This window comes from Sceloporus occidentalis, unplaced genomic scaffold (genome assembly GCF_023333645.1).
Source record: "Sceloporus occidentalis isolate IW3139 unplaced genomic scaffold, rSceOcc1.0.p SCAF_5, whole genome shotgun sequence".
Taxonomy (NCBI): Eukaryota; Metazoa; Chordata; class Lepidosauria; order Squamata; family Phrynosomatidae; genus Sceloporus; species Sceloporus occidentalis.
The window spans coordinates 124,705,843-124,723,653 of NW_028316985.1; the positions used below are offsets into that span (position 1 = coordinate 124,705,843).

The 17,811-nt window shown below is 39.3% G+C and overlaps 2 protein-coding genes across 2 annotated transcripts in view; both read right to left on the reverse strand.

Annotated features, from left to right (window-relative positions):
* Positions 1–6,905, reverse strand: part of KLKB1 (kallikrein B1) — a 36,256-nt gene extending 29,351 nt beyond the window's left edge. The window contains exon 1 of the mRNA XM_089527224.1: positions 6,830–6,905. Coding sequence (XP_089383350.1) covers positions 6,830–6,905 — 76 coding nt within the window. The remainder of the gene's footprint in view (positions 1–6,829) is intronic.
* Positions 6,906–11,568: 4,663 nt separating this feature from the next.
* LOC149312778 (cytochrome P450 4V2-like) overlaps positions 11,569–17,811 on the reverse strand; it is a 29,424-nt gene continuing 23,181 nt past the window's right edge. The window contains exons 8-11 of the mRNA XM_089525342.1: positions 14,338–14,440; positions 13,108–13,242; positions 12,759–12,938; positions 11,569–12,474 (exon numbers count right to left, since the gene is read on the reverse strand). Of these exons, the coding sequence (XP_089381468.1) occupies positions 12,302–12,474; positions 12,759–12,938; positions 13,108–13,242; positions 14,338–14,440 (591 nt within the window). The 3' untranslated portion in view covers positions 11,569–12,301. The remainder of the gene's footprint in view (positions 12,475–12,758; positions 12,939–13,107; positions 13,243–14,337; positions 14,441–17,811) is intronic.

Below are 17,811 nucleotides of genomic sequence, written 5' to 3' on the forward strand. Positions count from 1 at the left end.
GTATGTTGTTAGTTGTATAGTTTTCTTAAAATTACTTTAGTTAGATTAGTTTAGGTTTGAATGTGATGCATTGTTTTCCCTTTGTAATGTTTGTATACTTCTATGTAGCTTTATGTCTTTAAAGTTATGTGTTAATAAAAATACTTTTTTAAAAAATGAGCAGTAGAGCGCAACTTCCTAGTTACTGCTCTGACAGATCTTTCTGAAATCACCTACAACATCTTAATTCACAGCAAGAGTCATGGAGTTAATAGCAGTGGTGCTTTCCAGAGGGGCTTTTTCAACTCAGTAACAGGCAATAGAATAAAGTTGTCCATAGGTGCATCTCTATTGTGGAAATAAGGCAATTTTTAATTTATTTTTGTGGGTTTTTCGGGCTCTGTGGCCATGTTCTAGAAGAGTTTATTCCTGGTGTTTGACCAGCATCTGTGGCTAGCATCTCTCTCTTCATTCTCTGAAGATGCCAACAACAGATGCTGGTAAAACATCAGGAATACTCTTCTAGAACATGGCCACAGAGCCCAAAAAACCCACAAAAAGCTATGGCTGCTGGCCATGAAAGCCTTCAACTTAATATATTTATTATTTATTTTATTTTATTATTTGTATGATGCTTTCTCCCAGAAAGGGATGCAATGCAGTTCACATATGCAATTGGTTAAAAACCTATGAAATCCTGGGATTTGTAGTTTTACAAAGTCTTTATCCTTCTGTGCCAAAGAGTGCTGGTGCTTCACAAAACCACAAATCCCAGGAGAAAATTCACCAGCTAATCTCCAAAAGCCATTTGAATTTTGAGGATCGGGGAAGAGACAACACCTTTCACTATTTTTGCTATTTGTTGTATGCTTTTAAGTTGTTTCCAACTTATGGCAACCCTTAAGGGAACCTATCGTGGGGTTTTAATGGCAAGATTTGTTCCAAAAACCTTTGCCATTGCCTTTGTTGAGATGGAGAGCATGTGACTTGCCCAAGGATACCCAGTGGGTTTCATGGTTGAGCTGGGAATCAAACCTTGGTTTCCAGAGTCCAGCACTCAGTCCACTAGGCCACACTGGCTATTTTCACTCTCATCCAACTATTAATTGGGTAAATTGGCTCTTTAAAGTATTGTGGTGACAGATGGATCAACCCAGATCAAGACTCTTTTCAACATTTTCCCTCCAATGCAGTGATTTTTCCCCCCAACATTTTCCACCATTATCTAGATTAGTCCCCTTCTTGCTGGAGCAAGAAGGCAACGATTTCAAACTCCTTCCTCCATGGAAAAGCTGAACCAGATCAGGGTTGCCACACGGCATTTTATTTTTTTATTTAAAAAAAAATCACTTCCAACCATTTGCTAGTCATGCAATTGATATCTTTATAGTTTGACCTCATGCTTCATTGCATGATTAAAGTACTCCAATAGCAAACCATGGCGGGATACAAACCGCTGCTTTGCGGCGCTTCCCCACCGGCGCCATTTGCTCTGCGCGGGAGCCACAGCAGCCAAACCGCGCGGCTCCCACGCGGAGCAAAAAAGAAGCTCCATTTCGGAGCTTCTTCTTGCAGCGCACTGATGACGTCGCGAAGCGCCGCTGGCACATTCGTGACGTCATAGGCGCCGCGACACGTCTGGACGCTATGCATCCAGTACGTAAAGATGGCGGCGCCCATGTGGAAGGGGCGCTGCCATCTTCTATGTATTGTATACGTACTAGGGTTAGGGGGGTGCGGAAGCACCGCCCCTTCCTAACCCTAGTACGTATACAATACGTACTATATGGCGGTGTGTATCCTGCTCTATGGCAATACTGCTAATTCCACATTCCTTTATTTTCAGATAATTCTGCTGGGATTATAGGTAGGGAATATGTACCCTTCCCGATTTTTTGGACTCTAACCCCCATTATCCTTGACCATTTGCTTTGTCAGCTAGGGCTGCTAGACACTGGACTCTAACAACATATAGAAGGCTGCAAGTTCTCCTCCCTCACTATAAGAGGTTTTGCAGGTCAAATTAGAGGTCAGAATATTTGACATTTATGGGAAGGTTGTTCAGCCATCCAAAAACAGAAAATCCAAACCGTATTTCAGTTACTCCTTGCCCAATATTATTAATTGGATAAACTATTTCTTTTCCATGTTTTAGCTGCTGAACGTGTCTGGAGGAAGGTTGATCATATATAAGAAGCAAGTGTTTCTGTACAATATACTTACTGCTGTGTGCTGAGGAAAACAGCACAATGATATTAAAAGCTTGAGAAATCCAAGGCATCCTAAAATAAACACACACACAATATTTTATTGCCTGTTTCCAAACTCTACTATAATAAAGATGCATTTCAGTTGAAATTCTCAGGAACCTGTTAGTAGGTTTACAGGGGAAATTTAACCAAATGAATTTCAGTCATGAATACTATTGCTAAATAATTTAAAGAATTGTGCTGTTTTATGTAAGTATGAAGTATTTTTCAGCTAACATCCTTTTTATGTCAGCAAAGTATTTTCGCACTCCGCCCATTCTGTGCATGCATCTTCAAAATTAGATCTACCTGTATTCAGAGAGATTTGTTTGTGTGAAAATTTGCTGTATAACACTACAATCTGATGCATACTTAAGAAGACTTACATCTGAAAAAACATGAACAATCCTAAGGATGTTTACTCAGAAGTAAATCCTGCTGTGTTTAATGGGACCTCACTCCTAGTATACAATGCCTTGCAGAAGAATTTCCTCACCACCATCCCTTTTGCTTTTTCATATTTTATTGCATTACTGCTGGGAACTGAAATGGGTTAAATTGGCATTGATATCGCTTGATATCCACAAGGTACAAAACACTAGGAAGGTGCAAAATACATACTTTTATTGTGGCAAAAAGTTAAGTAAAAAGCAAACTCCAACTTCTTGGTTGCATAAGGATTCACCCCCTTTGCTATGATACACCTAAATAAGCTCTGGTGCAAACCAGTGTCTCTAGAATTCACATAACCTGTTGAATGGTGTCTATCTGGAAGGGAATGATCTTGGATTAAATACATATATTAGAGGAAAGATCTTAGACCTTGTTAAAGAGTGGGATGGAAAGAATATTCAAAAATATTTGGAAAATGGTTTAAAAAAACATGTTTTGTGAGTGTTGAGGAGCCCTGAAGAGAAGACTCCTGGACTGACAAGAATCTTTCCAGTTCAGTACTTATTCTGCACAAAAACCATATTTGCACATGGTTGTTTTGTGCAGAAGGCTGCACTTTCTGCATATAAAATAATGTTTCAGTACAGAAATATTAATTCCTGTGCAGAAAATGCTGTTTTCTGTGCAAAAAATGCTGCAATTGGGGATTTATTCTGCTTAAAATTGTGCACATGGTTGATTTGCCTAGAAAACAGCATTTTCTGTGCAGGAATCAATATTTCTGCATTGAGACATTATTTTCTGCATAGAAAATTCTGTGGAGAAAATATGTACAATGTGCACATGGTTAATTTACACAGAGGACAGCATATAACCAACCCCATTCTGCCATGCAGAAACTCACAATCAAAGCATTCCTGACAGATGGCCATCCAGCCTCTGCTTAAAGACCTCCAAAGAAGGAGATTCTGCCACTCTCAGAGGGAGTGTGTTCCACTGTCGAACAGCTCTTCACTGTTAGGAAGTTCCTCTTGTCTTAATGTTGAGGTGGAATTTCTTTTCCTGTAGCTTGCATCCATTGTTCCATGTCCTATTCTCCAGAGCAATATGACAACCCTTCAAATACTTAAACAGAGCTATCATATCACCTCTTAACCATCTCTTTTGGGTGAGCAAAATGGTGACGGGTCTGGAAATTATGCCTTATGAGGAGAGAGACAGGGAGCTAAACATACCCAGCTCCCTGTCTCTCTCCTCATAAGGCATAATTTCAGACCCGTCACCATTTTGGTCACCCTCTTCCGGACCGATCTGCAGCTAAGATGAGAAACTGTCTATGGGGGTTAGCGATCATCAAGATGCTCCACAAACCTGGTTTAAGTAAGAGTTGTGAGAATAAAGCCATTGCTGAAACAAATCCATATCAACTTCCACTTAAAATTGGCAAAAAGGCATATGGATGATACAACAGACATGTAGAAAAATCTTCTCTGGTCTGATGAGACACATTTTGGTCTTGCTACAAAATGTGCTCTGTATCATCAAGCTAAAGGGCTCATTGCCCTGACAACACCATCCCTGAGGTGAAACATGGTAGTAGCAGCATCAGGCTGTGGGAATGCTTTTCTTCAACCAGGACTGGGAAACTGGTCAGGACTGATGGCAAGATTGAAGGGACAAATTACAGGGCAACTCTAGAGGAAAACATATATCAACCTGCAAGTGAACTGAGACTAGGATGCAAGCATAGACCTTAGTCTGGTTAAGTGTCTGTGGCAAGACTGCTGTTCACCAACAGTCCACAACCACCCTGACAGACCAGCCAATAATGCACAAAACATGAAAGATTCAAATGCACAAAGTTGGAAACTTACCCAGATTGAAATAGAGATCAAGTATGCTTCCACTGAGTACTGACATAGGCACATGACTATTGTACAACCAACCAGTTGCAGTTATTTTTATTCACCTAATTTTTACCCCAAAATAAAAAAAAGTCCTTGTTCCTGCATATGCTCTATTTTTTCAGGTGCTGTGGAGAATGGTATTCCCTTCCTCTTCCTTCAGCATTTCAAGCCCTCCCAGATATGATTGCAGAAGTGCTAAGATTCAAGAGGACCTGGAAGATGTCCATGCTGATATAAGCACTTTGCATCTGGCTATGAAAGCAAGTGTGGCATAGTGGTTTGAGCGTTTTGAGTGTTGGACTATGACTCTGGAAACCAGGGTTCGATTCCCAGCTCAGCCATAAAACCCACTGGGTAACATTGGAAAAATCACATGCTCTCAGCCTCAGGGGAAAGCAATGGCAAATCTCCTCCGAACAAATCTTGCCAAGAAAACCCCATGATAGGTTCACCTTAGGGTCACCATAAGTCAGAAATGACTTGAAGGCACACAACACACACACACACACACACACACACACCACACACAGGGAAAGAGCCAAACATTTTGCCAATCTTGCTGGCTCCCCATGAGGCATGGAATAGCCATTGAGTTGCAGCTTCAGAGTCTGTCCATTAAGTTTGGAGGATGGTAAATGGCTCACCCTAGCATAAATCTGCATGCTGAACTACTGCTCTTTAGGATTACTTCTGCAAGGCACTGTGAGTGTTTAGGAATGCACCTTTGGACCTCAATTCTGAACAAATTTACTCATAAGTAAACCATAGGTTAAATATGACAGATGTTTAATAATTTGCTTAACTGTAAACATGTTGTGTGCGGCGAGTGAAGTCTATTCAGATTGGCAGTGAAATTATTCCTGTGGCATAAACACAACATGATTGATTCCAAGAGAGGGGGAGAAGAATATCCATATATATTTCCAAGTTTGTTTTCTGTGAAAAGTACATTTTTATACATTTTTAATCTGAGAGGTGTCACAATATTTCAACAAAAATCAAATGTTAAATTTAATATCACATATGTAAAGGTATTGCTCAATGCACACCTTTGGTGAAACACACAGAAGTAAGGTCTGTTTCTTTCAGTGTCTCCTACTTTCTGAATAGATGTGTAGTGAAGATTTGTGTTGTGAGTTTTGAATCATGAATTTTCATGACTGATTGATTAAATCTCCATATTGTGACAAAAATTAGTTTGAAAGCAAAAGGCATACCTTTCCTCTTTTCATATGGCACAGACATGCTGTAACATGCATAATTTTACAAATTTGGGTTGCGGGGGGACAGAGAAAGCCCTCAACTCTTTTTCTTTTTTTAAAGGTATGTAGTCCAATATCTTGTTCACAACTCTTTAATCAATTACATGATTTTTAAATAGATTAATCTAATTGATTAGTGCAGCCCTGGAAATAAATTATTTTAAAGTTATTCAACTAACCAGCTAACCAAAAACAATTTCTTTTATTAAATGCCTGTCTGGAAGAAATTCAAAACTAAACCATGCCAAGCATTCAAATTTACCTTTCATTTAAAAACACAGAGCCCTCTAAATCAAAAAAAGTCCATTACCTGGAGAGAGTTACTGTAGCAGTTGTAACTTTCCTGCTTGAATAGAGGCTATGTGTTGTGCCAAAATGTGGAGGGGGAAAAAGGAGGGGGAAAGGAAGACTAAACCGAAAATAAAACAGACTCATTCCATACTGGCCATTCAAGGCAATATTTATCCATCTGTGATATTTACCTTTGATGAAAGCTCTCACTGTAAACATTGCTTCTGCCTTTGGAAGAAGATGTACAATTGGCTGAAAGTAATAGGTCCACTGACACAGAGATTTTTCCCTTTTTCCTTTTCCTTTTTAAAGATCTATAATCTTTATTTTATACTAGATAAGGCCCTCTTGTGTTTATCATGAGAACTGCAAAACACAGAAAAGGGAAAGCTCAACATGTACACCAGTTCTGGACAAACTTCGGCTCTCCAGATGTTGTTCAGCATCAGCCACAACCAGTGTGGCCAATGATCTGGGGAGAATTGGATATTGTCATCTAACAACATCTGGATGACCCCAGGCCTCACCCCATGTTCAAGAACATCCAAAATATATTCCCTACCTTACCATCAAAGTCCAAACTTACTACAAATGTGGCCAATATTCATCTTAAGGTCTATCTCGATATACTTCAACCAGTTGTTTTCCTCTGGTGTGGTTGCGTGTTATTTTATATTGGTGCTGACTAAAGAGTGGAATCTGACAGATTTTAGTACTGACACAAATTTGTGTTGAAGAGTTGGCTTACCTTTCAAGTTAGGATTGAAACATGATTGCTGCTGAGAAAAAAACCAAGTTGTCTGTTCCTCATGGTTTGGCCCCATTTCAGCTACTTTCAAGGAGTATAGTTGTTGTTGTTTTTTCTTAAGCTGGTGAATTGTGGAATATATTGTGGGGCATGTACTGTTGGAGCATCCACCTAAGTAACAATATATATTAAAGAGAGCTGGTTTTGAAAAGATGCACTGAGTCAAATTACAGCCAGGCCAGGACCTTCATGGAGCAAACATCATCTGTTTTGTTGAACTTGGGGTGAGCAAAGTAAAACCCATAGTTTGGGGTGTGAATTCCCCAGACTGTGTTTGTGGCCCTCAACCCCTCTGGATTTCCCAGGCTGCCCTTTTATCTGGCCAGTAAAGGTGGGCATGTCCTTTCCCGGAAGCCCCCAAGGTAACTTTCAAGGAACCCTGGCACTGTTTCAACATTTCAGAACAAACAAACAGGAATAGTTCTGGTTTTATTGTTTGTTTTGTTATTGTTGTTGCTTTCAAATTTGCCTTCTGGCAGCCTGTGCTGAATTCTTGCTGGGTTCCAGAGAAAGTTGGAAGACTGGATCCCAAATCACCATAACTACATGTCTTACAGGACATTACAGCACTGTGATGCCACTTTAAGTGCCATGGCAACATCCTGTAGAATACAAGGATTTGTAGTCCGTGGAGGGGTACTTAGAATTTTCTGCCAGAGAGCTCTAGTGCCTCATCAAACTACTAACCCCAGGATTCATAAGATGCATTTCACAGGATTCAATTATGTGATCTGAATGGGCCACAGATCTAGCTTTTGAAATAGCCCATGGAAGCACCTCCCCTTTGTCCTCTGCTCTTAGTGCAAAGGACAGAAGAAAGAACTTAACCAAACAGAGGCAAGTCTAAGCTGTCCTCCCCTGCTCTTTTCCTAACAAATGTAACTGTCATCATTCATCTTCCTCTTCTCTTGTTCTCAAAAGACCAGGTTAGCGAGAAAAATTTCTTCATTCTGATTTAGCATCAAAGGTCTCCATTTCCCTAAAGCAGTCCACATATTTAATTGGAGAAGGGTGGGTATGTTGCAGCGGAAGAATTGTGTTTATTTCTATTTCAGCACAACACTTGAAGATCTGCTTGCTTCCATATCAGCTCTTAAGTACAACAGCCACTGCTGCCTGGGCATCTCTACTGAATGAAGTGGTTGGTAACTGAGCAGCAAACTTTCTCAGTGGTGCCCTTCCAAACAATATTCCCAAGGGATCTTACCTGGTGCTAGTGTTGCTCTCATTTTTATTGTCACTGTTGTTGTTGTGTGCTTTCAAGTCATTTCCAACTTATGGCAACTCTAAGGCCATATCATGGGGTTTCTTGGCAAAATTTGTTCAGAGAGGGGCTGTCTTTCCCTTCCTCTGGGTCTGAGAGAGTGTGACTTACTCAAGGTCATCCAGTGGGTTTAAATACCCAAGTGGGGATTCAAACTCTGGTTTTCAGATTCATGGTGCAATACAACAAATATCAATATATGTGTGTGTGAGTTAGCCCAAACTAAATTAAACTTTCAGAGCAGTTTTGGTTCTTTTTAAAGCAAAGCCTTCTTCTCTCCAAAGCAACCAGAATCAAAGCTGGATGTGGGCTGGATTGTGGTTAGCAATTCAGAATTCACATAGCCATTTTCTAGAGCAGCACATTTATGTGTGATTTCAATGAAAATACTGAGTCTGGTGAAAGACAGAACTGGCACATTTTTTTTCCACATGACACGTTTTATCAGAGACACTCCAGTCATTTCAAGGGGCTCTCCAATCCTCTCCAAGGATTTCAAGTTCCTTTCTTCTCTTCTCCAGTATTAAAGTAAATCCATATATCCAGATAGTTTCCCAGAACAATTTTTTCCTTTTATTTACAGTAATATATTTACCTTGGTTGCTCTTTTATTTTCTTAGCCTCTATGGTATCTATGTGTGCATGTGGCTATGCATGTGTGTGTGAATGTGTGCACACACATGCACATTCACATGCATTGTTCTGTAGAATTAAGGTAAGTTGGAGGAAATTATTTGAACTCATTTCCTGTTCCTTTTGGGGGGTTGTGTATGTATGCATGCATCTTTCATTAACTGTTGTACTATACTATTTCTGTTCCCCTATTTGTCAATCCCTTTTGTTTTGTTTTCTCCTGTGTTAAAATTTAAAAGGCGGTTGTTTGATTTTGAATTTTCTCCTTTCCAAATTTGGAAGGTTTTTTTTTAACTTACTCTATTTTGGTTCTATTCTCCTATTATTCCTTCCATTCAGTGTATTATGACTTCTTAGTAGCTGTAGCAGAGGTAGTACAATATTTACCCTTTCTCAATTTTTCTGAAATTTCTTTATTCCAATTTAATCAACTTCAAGTTATTACTCCCTAAGATCACATTTCTTGTGTTTTGCCAATTGTTTGTCTACACAAGAGGCTGGAAATGTAATCCTTTTGGACAAGTCCCAGAGTCTCCCCATGAGCAGGGAGTTGTAGTGCAAAAAAGCAATGTTTCCCGATTCTGGTAGACACACCACCGTGCTTTTAGGCTGTGATCTGCATGCGTTGCTTTTTGCTCATATGAGGCAGGCAGTTCAGACTAATAGGAATCCCATTCTTCTCTATTCACCTTCAGTTGTTTCAGTCTCTTCTGTATTAGGTACAACTATTGTACATTAGTGTTATGTCTCATTCTTGCCTCCTTCCTCTTTTGCCTTCACTCAAGCCACCAGAAGACACATGTGCAGAGGATAAAGTTATCAATGGTTGCTTTTCAAGATGCCCATATACTGCTTATAGGATCCAGGTATCATGCCCCTAAATTCCAATTATTGGAGAGAACCAACAGAGAGAAGCTATAGGCTTCGTGACCTGATTGTTGGCTTCCCAGAGGCTTCTTGTTGACCACTGCAGAAAATAGGATAGACTAGATAGGAAGAACACATACGGATGGAACTATGATGCTGATATTTATTAGGCAAGGCTGGATAAGAATGTCAAACCAGAAGACTTCAGTAAGTAGAAATTATACTCTTACACAAAGCTGTTCAAGGTCAACGCATATTATGAAGAGCCTAAAATAACTTTTTCAATCTTTCATGGCAGAAAAATATGGTGATATTGTAGGTGCCACACATCCTTCTTTTCCTGCTATGACAGACTAACTTAGGTACTTTTTTTTGGAAATTTTTTTTATGTATTTTTTATTTTTATTTTATTCATTTAGGTATTTATATCCCGGAAATCACTGAGATAGGTAGGGAACCATTGGCCCTCTAGGTATTTTGGACTACAGTTCCCATAATTTGCCATGCTGACTGGCAGCTCTAGAAACTGAAGTTCAAAACATCTAGTCTAGTGGATGAGTAGCACATGTGTGCAATCAATCCATCAGGAATCACACCAAAATATGCAGCAATGCTTTCTAAGAGCTTGTTTAAAAACATCTTAGAACTTTGAGCATCCAGAGAAACAATGACGAGCTTTTAATGACAGAAATTGAATATCTTAATATTTAAATTATAAATATATTTATAAATAAATCAAACTGGGATGCTTTGATTTAGATTTCCTGCATGGCAGGGGGTTGGACTGGATGGCTCTTGTGGTCTCTTCCAACTCTATGATTCTATGACTAGCTGTTATACCATTTCAAAATTATAATTATTTACTCCACATGAGATCTTAGCCACACGTTGGCATTCAGCCTGCTCAAACAATGGCTAAAAGCAGGAGGGGCAAAGGGTCATGCAATCCCTGCCCCCAACATTCCTTTCCCCACTGGTGCTCTCCCTAATTTATCTGTGTTGAGCTGAGATGTCTCAAAAGGGCTTCTTCGCCCTTTGATTGGAATACAAATAGAAAGCTCCAGCTGCTGTAGAATCTATTTCATCAGGGTTCTCAATCACAGAGGCTTCTACTCACACACACATGAATGGAAGGAAAAGCCCTTCTTCAGAACAGATACATAAGGGACAGATGTTGGAAGTACAGCTTTCACAAACACATTTGCCCTTCCCCATCATACTTTTAGTTCTCAGGTAAGCCCAGGCTGAATACATTCAGAAGATGCCTGGTAATTTAAAATAGCAGAAGATATTTTGTTGTTGTTAGCTGCCTTCCAGTCGACCCCAACTCATGGCAATCCTGTGGATGAGACATTTCCAAGACCCCCTGTATTCCACTGCTCTGCTTAATTTCAGAGGTGTGACCTCCCTGATTGAGTCTACCCATCTGGTGTGCAGTCTTTCTTTCTGCTACTCTCCACCTTTCCTAGCATTATTGTATTTTCTAATAAATCTTGCCTTTTCATGATCTGGCCAAAATACAACTTCAGTTTGATCATCTTGGCTTCCAGGGAAATTTCTGGCTTGATCAAGAAAATGCTATGTCTTGGACGATTCTAACTTTAGTGTACATCTTTACGCTTTAGGATCTTGTCTAGTTCTTTCATAGTTATCCTTCCCATTCCTAGTTTTTTATTTCCTGACTGCAGTCTCCATTCTGATCAATGTTTGATCCAAGGTACAGGAAATCTTTAATCTAAAGGTCTACATTTGTCAATATTCTATACCTTTCCTCTCATCAAATTACCTTGGGATCAGTGAAGATGTATTAGATTTCATCTCTACATCACTTTCTCTTGTTGGGTCCTGGTGAACTGTGCCAAGAACTAGGGTAATTTGTTTTTTTTAAAAAAAGAAATACAGAATTAGATCTATATTCTAGACTATGGAGGGTTCTTTATTGAAACTTCAAGGGAGAAAGGGAAAATATACATTTTATACATTGCTTCAAAGTCTAGACATTTTGAGTTCGTTATGAAGTATAGGCTGATTTCACATATGCTTTCAAGTGCTTTTACTGTATATACTCATGTATAAGTCTAGAAAATTAAGTCAAAAAAATTAACCCCAAAAAACTGAATCAACTTATCCATGGGTCAATGTAAGTTCTGTACTTTAACTCTTATTTAAAAAAGGAACCATCCCCTAGTGGAAGGCAGAAGTGTAATCTGTCCTGAAAGCACTGACCCTCCCCTACTCTCTTATTCATCCAGCCTTTAGTATAAACATAATTATACCTGCTGGAATTTTGTAACATATTTGGAATTGTTTTCCTTGGCTTCATCCTTTAGATATTTGGTTATATGCCCCTAACTTTTACTCTCAGATTATCCATGGGTAATATCAAACTCCATAATTTTGGTCCCCAAACCTGCTCTCGACTTATACATGAGGTTGACTTATAGTCGAGTATATAAGTAAATAATATTCATGTGCAATTATTTTCTATAAAATAGAAATCAAATCATTTATTTTCTCCAGCAAAATCAGCAAGCTGCCTAGGTTTAAGAACACAAGGAGCCAAACCAAAGTCAAATGTTGTGTGAAAATTCAGATGAAAACATGGCCCAAATATACTGTGGTAGGAAATCTTCCCATGGCTTCTTATTTTAGGAGCTAGAAGGTTGTCTTCTTTTCAACTGAATCCAGATCCCTTTATTTGGACGAAGAATAAGTTCTCCTACAGGGTGAAGTTCATCACGCCTCTGCTTAGTTTCAACCTGAAAGTGTCGCAGGATAGTGGCTAAAATTGTCTTCTCCTCGATCTGTGCAAAGCGCTGACCTACAAAAGAGTTGGAAAACAATGATATCTACAGTGAAAAACAGCAAAAATTCACAGGGGTACTGTATCCATGGTGACCAAGTGTAACAGTTTCACTCCCCTTTAAGTGCTATGGAATCTTGGGATTTGTAGTTTGAAGAGGGACTTAGAATTCTCTGCTGCACTCTGTTGAACTCTAGCACTTCTGTAAGGGAATCTGCAAGGTTTTAGAAGGCCTAGCATAACAACACAAAAATGTGCCCTGGATTATCAATGAGACATAGATCTTTTACTCTTATACACACCAATGCAGTTTCTGGGCCCAGCAGAGAAAGGCACATAGGCATATGGGTTCCGACCAGCTGAATTCTCAGGGAAGAATCGCTCAGGTCTGAATTCCTCTGGCTCTGGGAATATATCAGGATTTCTATGCAGCGCATAAGGCACAATTATGCAGTCAGTCCCTTTAGGTATCTTAAATCCCTCTGTCAAAAAACGAAAGAAAGGGAGAGATGGAGAGAGAGAGAGAGAGAGAGAGAATAGCTTTTTAAAAAGGAATGTTCTTGAAAATAACCTCCCAAGGCACTAAATGCATTAGCACTGGGCTCATATACCTGCAGCAAAGTAATACATCAATGTATTGGGACTACTTACTTATATGGACCTCCTCACTTAAAGTGCGGGCAAAAAATGGAACAGAAGGGAAAAGGCGAAGAGCTTCTTTAATAGCACTGTCTAAGTAACGTAATTTTTTCAAATCATCCATTGTGATGGGACGGTCAGAGTCACCTGATCAGAAAACAGAAGTATTGAGAGAAACATACACTCTTTAAAAGCAGCAAACATACATCCTAAACGTTGATAGCTGCTTTAAAGTAAGGGTGAGAAAAAGGAAGCCCATGCCCTCCCATCTGCCCTCCTAAAACCTGCTCCAAAATAGCCAATTGTGTGCCTGGAGATCCTAGGAGACATGGGATTCAATCAACTATCTTCTCTCCCAAAGCTGTCTTAGGCTCGAGGGAATTTTTTTCAGGTCACTTTTACTTTGGAAAAGGGATGTCTCTGCAGCCAAACAATTAGGACTCAAAAACATAGTAAAATTGCTCCCACTAATTATAAGAGTGCAGTAGGAGATGTTTTAAGCAAAAAAAAAAGGAGGGCTTGGGACAGCAGGGGAGGTACAGAACTCCAAAGTACAGGCCCAGAGTTGAGTTCAGGCTCTGGGCTACTGGAAGTTGCCTGTCCATTTTAAAGAATGACAGGAGAAGTGCTTGTGTCTATCTCAGTTTCTGCCATGAACAGAAGACAGAAGTTCTAAGCTGGCATGTCTTCCTATACTAAGGGTTATCATAAGGCAATGCATTGGCTAATCAACACTGTGATGCTTCCTTCTAGCTGGCATGGTGCCCTTAGTGAAGAAGCAGATGACAGCATGAAAAATCTGAATTCCATCTCCTTTCTTCAGAACCCATTTTCTGCCACCATCAGGAGTTGCAAACTATTTGGGAAGGCCACTACAGACAGAACTCAAGTATTCTCCTGTGTTCCATGGTCAGAAAAAAAAAGTTGGGTTTTCTTTAGTTTGTTTCTGGTTTTTTTTCCCCCAGTAGGTATAGTCTTCTGATTGTTGCCTCTTCTTGGAAAGGGATGAAAGTGCTAGCAAAGAGGATACATATGGAACACTAATTCCGTTGGAATCAATAAATGTCCTATGTGAGCTTTTGCTAAGTACACAAAGTGAATGTGGGCTCTTCCTTGAGATTCTCCTATTTAAAAGCTTTCTCTTAACAGCACTGGGTAGCATTCATGAAAACTTACAAGGAAGCACACACATGCAAACCATATTGTTCCAACGTGTCCAGGAGAAAAAAGAAAGAAACTTACCAAAAACCTCATCTAATTCCTTGTGAACATTTCTTTGGGCTTCTGGGTGACATGCAAGCAAGTAAATAGACCAGTTCATTGCAGCAGCTGTAGTATCATGACCCTAGGTGGAAAAATGTAGAAGTCTTGCATTTTAAATATTAAAATCATAATACTCAACTGGCCATTCTAAAACCTAGACAACTATTTTAAATTCTTGGGCACTAGCATAATTTTTGTTACCCAATGCTCAGTGACTAGCTTCACATATAAATCTGGCTATTTCAATTTTTTAAAAGACAAAATTATCCAGCCTTGGTCATATTCCTGTAAAGGTGAAGTGTTGCTCCAAAATTATTCCCATACACTTTGAGTGAACGGATAAAACAACAACTACTTCTGAGAACAAGCACACTAGCTTCAACGATGCTTCAAAGGAGGGACAACTATTGCCATCCAGATATTTTTGGACCCCCATAAACCCCCACTATGGAACACAGATTCCATAAACCCTCACAGTTGGCTACAGTGACTATGTCAGGTGGGAGCTGTAAGCCAAACTGTCTGGAGAGTCACTCTTAACACTAGAATGTCACTTCTCAACCATCCCACTTGATGTCAGTGGGCACAGTCCAGTTAATGTCACTCAGTAATAGATGAATTATATCAACTAAAATTGATGGGGCTTCCAAGGTTTTACTGAACTATACTCAATACAATTCTATTCTGGTATGTGAGTGACTGCAAGAACAATTGTCTTTTTAAAAGTGTAGCATGGGAAGTGAAAGTGGGGGCTGACCATTTTTTGGAGGGGAGATTACATTGCAAGAAGCAACAATAACAAAAAATAATAATAATTTAAAAGCTGAGCCCCAATATTCCATAATACAGATAAGCAATCTATAAGCTCAAAAACAACAGAAGGTGAAAAGAAGACATTTAGTATGAAATAATAACAAAGATTATTTGTTACCTTAAAAGGTAACAAATGTGTCATGGTATACACTTTTGCTGATTAAATGGATCTGGTAAAGTAAGCTTTAGTTCACAAAAGCTTATGCCATAGTAGAGATGTTAGTGGGCAAAGCAGGGCCAATGTGCTCCCCAGGTGCTTTTTTGTAGCCTTCCAGTGCTCCCCAGAACTTATTTTTTAAAAACTGATGCTACAATTTCCCACTAAAGTTTGGGAGCAAACTACTAAATGCACTAGTGTCAATGGAGGAAAAGAAAGCTGCTATACTGTTTAACCCACTGACTACAGTTCATCTACCCTGTTTCCCCGAAAATAAGACATACCCATAAAATAAGCCGTAGCAGAATTTCTAAGCATTTGTGCAATATATGCCATACCCCGAAAATAAGACATAGTCATAGGCCTGGTGCAGTACGGATGTGGGTGGGAAGGGAGCAGAAAGATTGGGGCCAATGGTTCTAAAGGAAATGGAGTTGCAAGAAATTCAGGATGGAATTCTGGGTTTGGAGAGTTATGACGATGTTCCAGAAGAACACGACTTAACTATATTTGAATAAATGTAGATTGTTCTACCATACTTAATAAAAATAAGACATCCCCTGAAAATAAGCCATAGTATGTCTTCTTGAGGAAAAATAAATATAAGACAGTGTCTTAGGCAGAATACAGACTGCCCAAAAAGGGCAGTCTGCCGCTGTCTCCATTTCTGCCGGCGGGAAGCCTCAGCTGCCAAATGGCAAGGCTTCTTGGCAGTGGAAAAAGGACCCGTAAAAAACGAGTTCTTTTTGCGTTGCACTTGCAATGCCCGAGTGCGCAAATGGCACACTCGTGACATCACAAGCGCGACGAGACGTGCGGACGCTATGCGTCCGTTGCATCAAAATGATGGCGCCCGTGTGTACAGGGCGCTGCCATTTCGATGCCCCTGTCACGTGCTAGGGTTGAGGCGGGTATGGATGGTGTGTCTTCGGCCAACCCCTAGCACGTGACGGGGCGGCACAAAGGCCCATCTAAATTAGGCCTTATTTACGGGGAAACATGGTAGTTGTAGATGTGATAGTCAATACAATATTCAATAGTGAAATCTCACAGTAAAATTTCTTATTAGTTAAAATCAATTTAAATATCTTTGAGGCTCATTTATACACCAGTACAAACATAATAATAATTAATCAGAAAGGAATGTGAAGTTTTTGTTTGCTAACAATGAAATTAATCTTTCCAAATATCAATCAATCAAGTACAAAATCAGGAGTGGGGGAAATAGTTACTAATGAAGTTTAAACATAAAAATGAAACAGTCATTCAGTATGTCTATGTATGCACACACACACACACACACACACACACACACACACACACACATATATATATATAAATTTAAGTCTGCTAAAGTCCTCCTCTTCCTGTTAGGCCATGCAGTTCTTAAGCACTTGCTCAATCTGAAAGCTAACACTTCCCTTCTCAGACTTCTTAACAGTAACTTGATTTTAACTCCACTTTAGTGGAAATTTATTGGAAATATCTTATTATTTCACCAACTTTCTCAGTACCTCCAATAACCCACCAGATGGCAAAAGAACACACCACTGCACAACGTTAACTCTTTCACAGATGAGGCTTATGCATAGTGAATATTCTCAGATCAGTTTGTCTAGCATTTTGTTGTCATGTGCCTTCAAGTAGCTTATGGTGACCCTCGAACCTATCACAGGGTCTGTTTTTGTTTTGTTTTTTGCAAGATTTCTTCACAGAGAGTTTGCATTTGCCTTCCTCTGAGATTGTGAGAGTTTAACTTGTCCAAGGTCATCCAGTGGGTTTCTATGTCCAAATGGAAATGTAAACACTGGTCTCCAGAGTCATAGTTCAATGCTCAAACCATTACACCACACTGACTTTTAAAAGACTTTTTCAGTTTTACAGTGAACCCTTGGTATCTGTTGGGGTTTGGTTCGAGGACTTCCCATGGATACCAAAATCTGTGGATGCTCAAGTCCCATTAAGTGCAATGGCATAGTAAAATGATGTCCTTTATACAAAATGGCAAACATTTGCTTTTTAGAATATATATATCTTTAGACTATTTTCAAGCTGTGGATGGTTAAATTCATGGATAAAGAATCTGTGGATATGGGCGGCCAATTGTATTTTGAGTGAATAAAGTGATGTGAAATACATAATCAGTAAACTACCTGCCTCAAAAACATTGTGTATTGTTGTTTAAAACAGTAAAACACCATCAGACACTGGTCTATTTCAAATCCATATTTAAGTAAAACACATTAAAATGTGCAAATAAGAATTTCTCTGTCTTGCATCCATTAGTACATGTGAGGAAGACTGAAGTACGACAATGAACAAATTATAGAGGTTCTAAATTATACCTGGAGATCCAAAGATTGCCCTGTTCTAAAGGTAGCTTCAGCATATTTTTACTGTACCGAAGTATTGAAATATAGGACATTTCCATGAACTATATTGGATCACAAAAACATGACAGAAGCACATAGCTGCAGCTACTT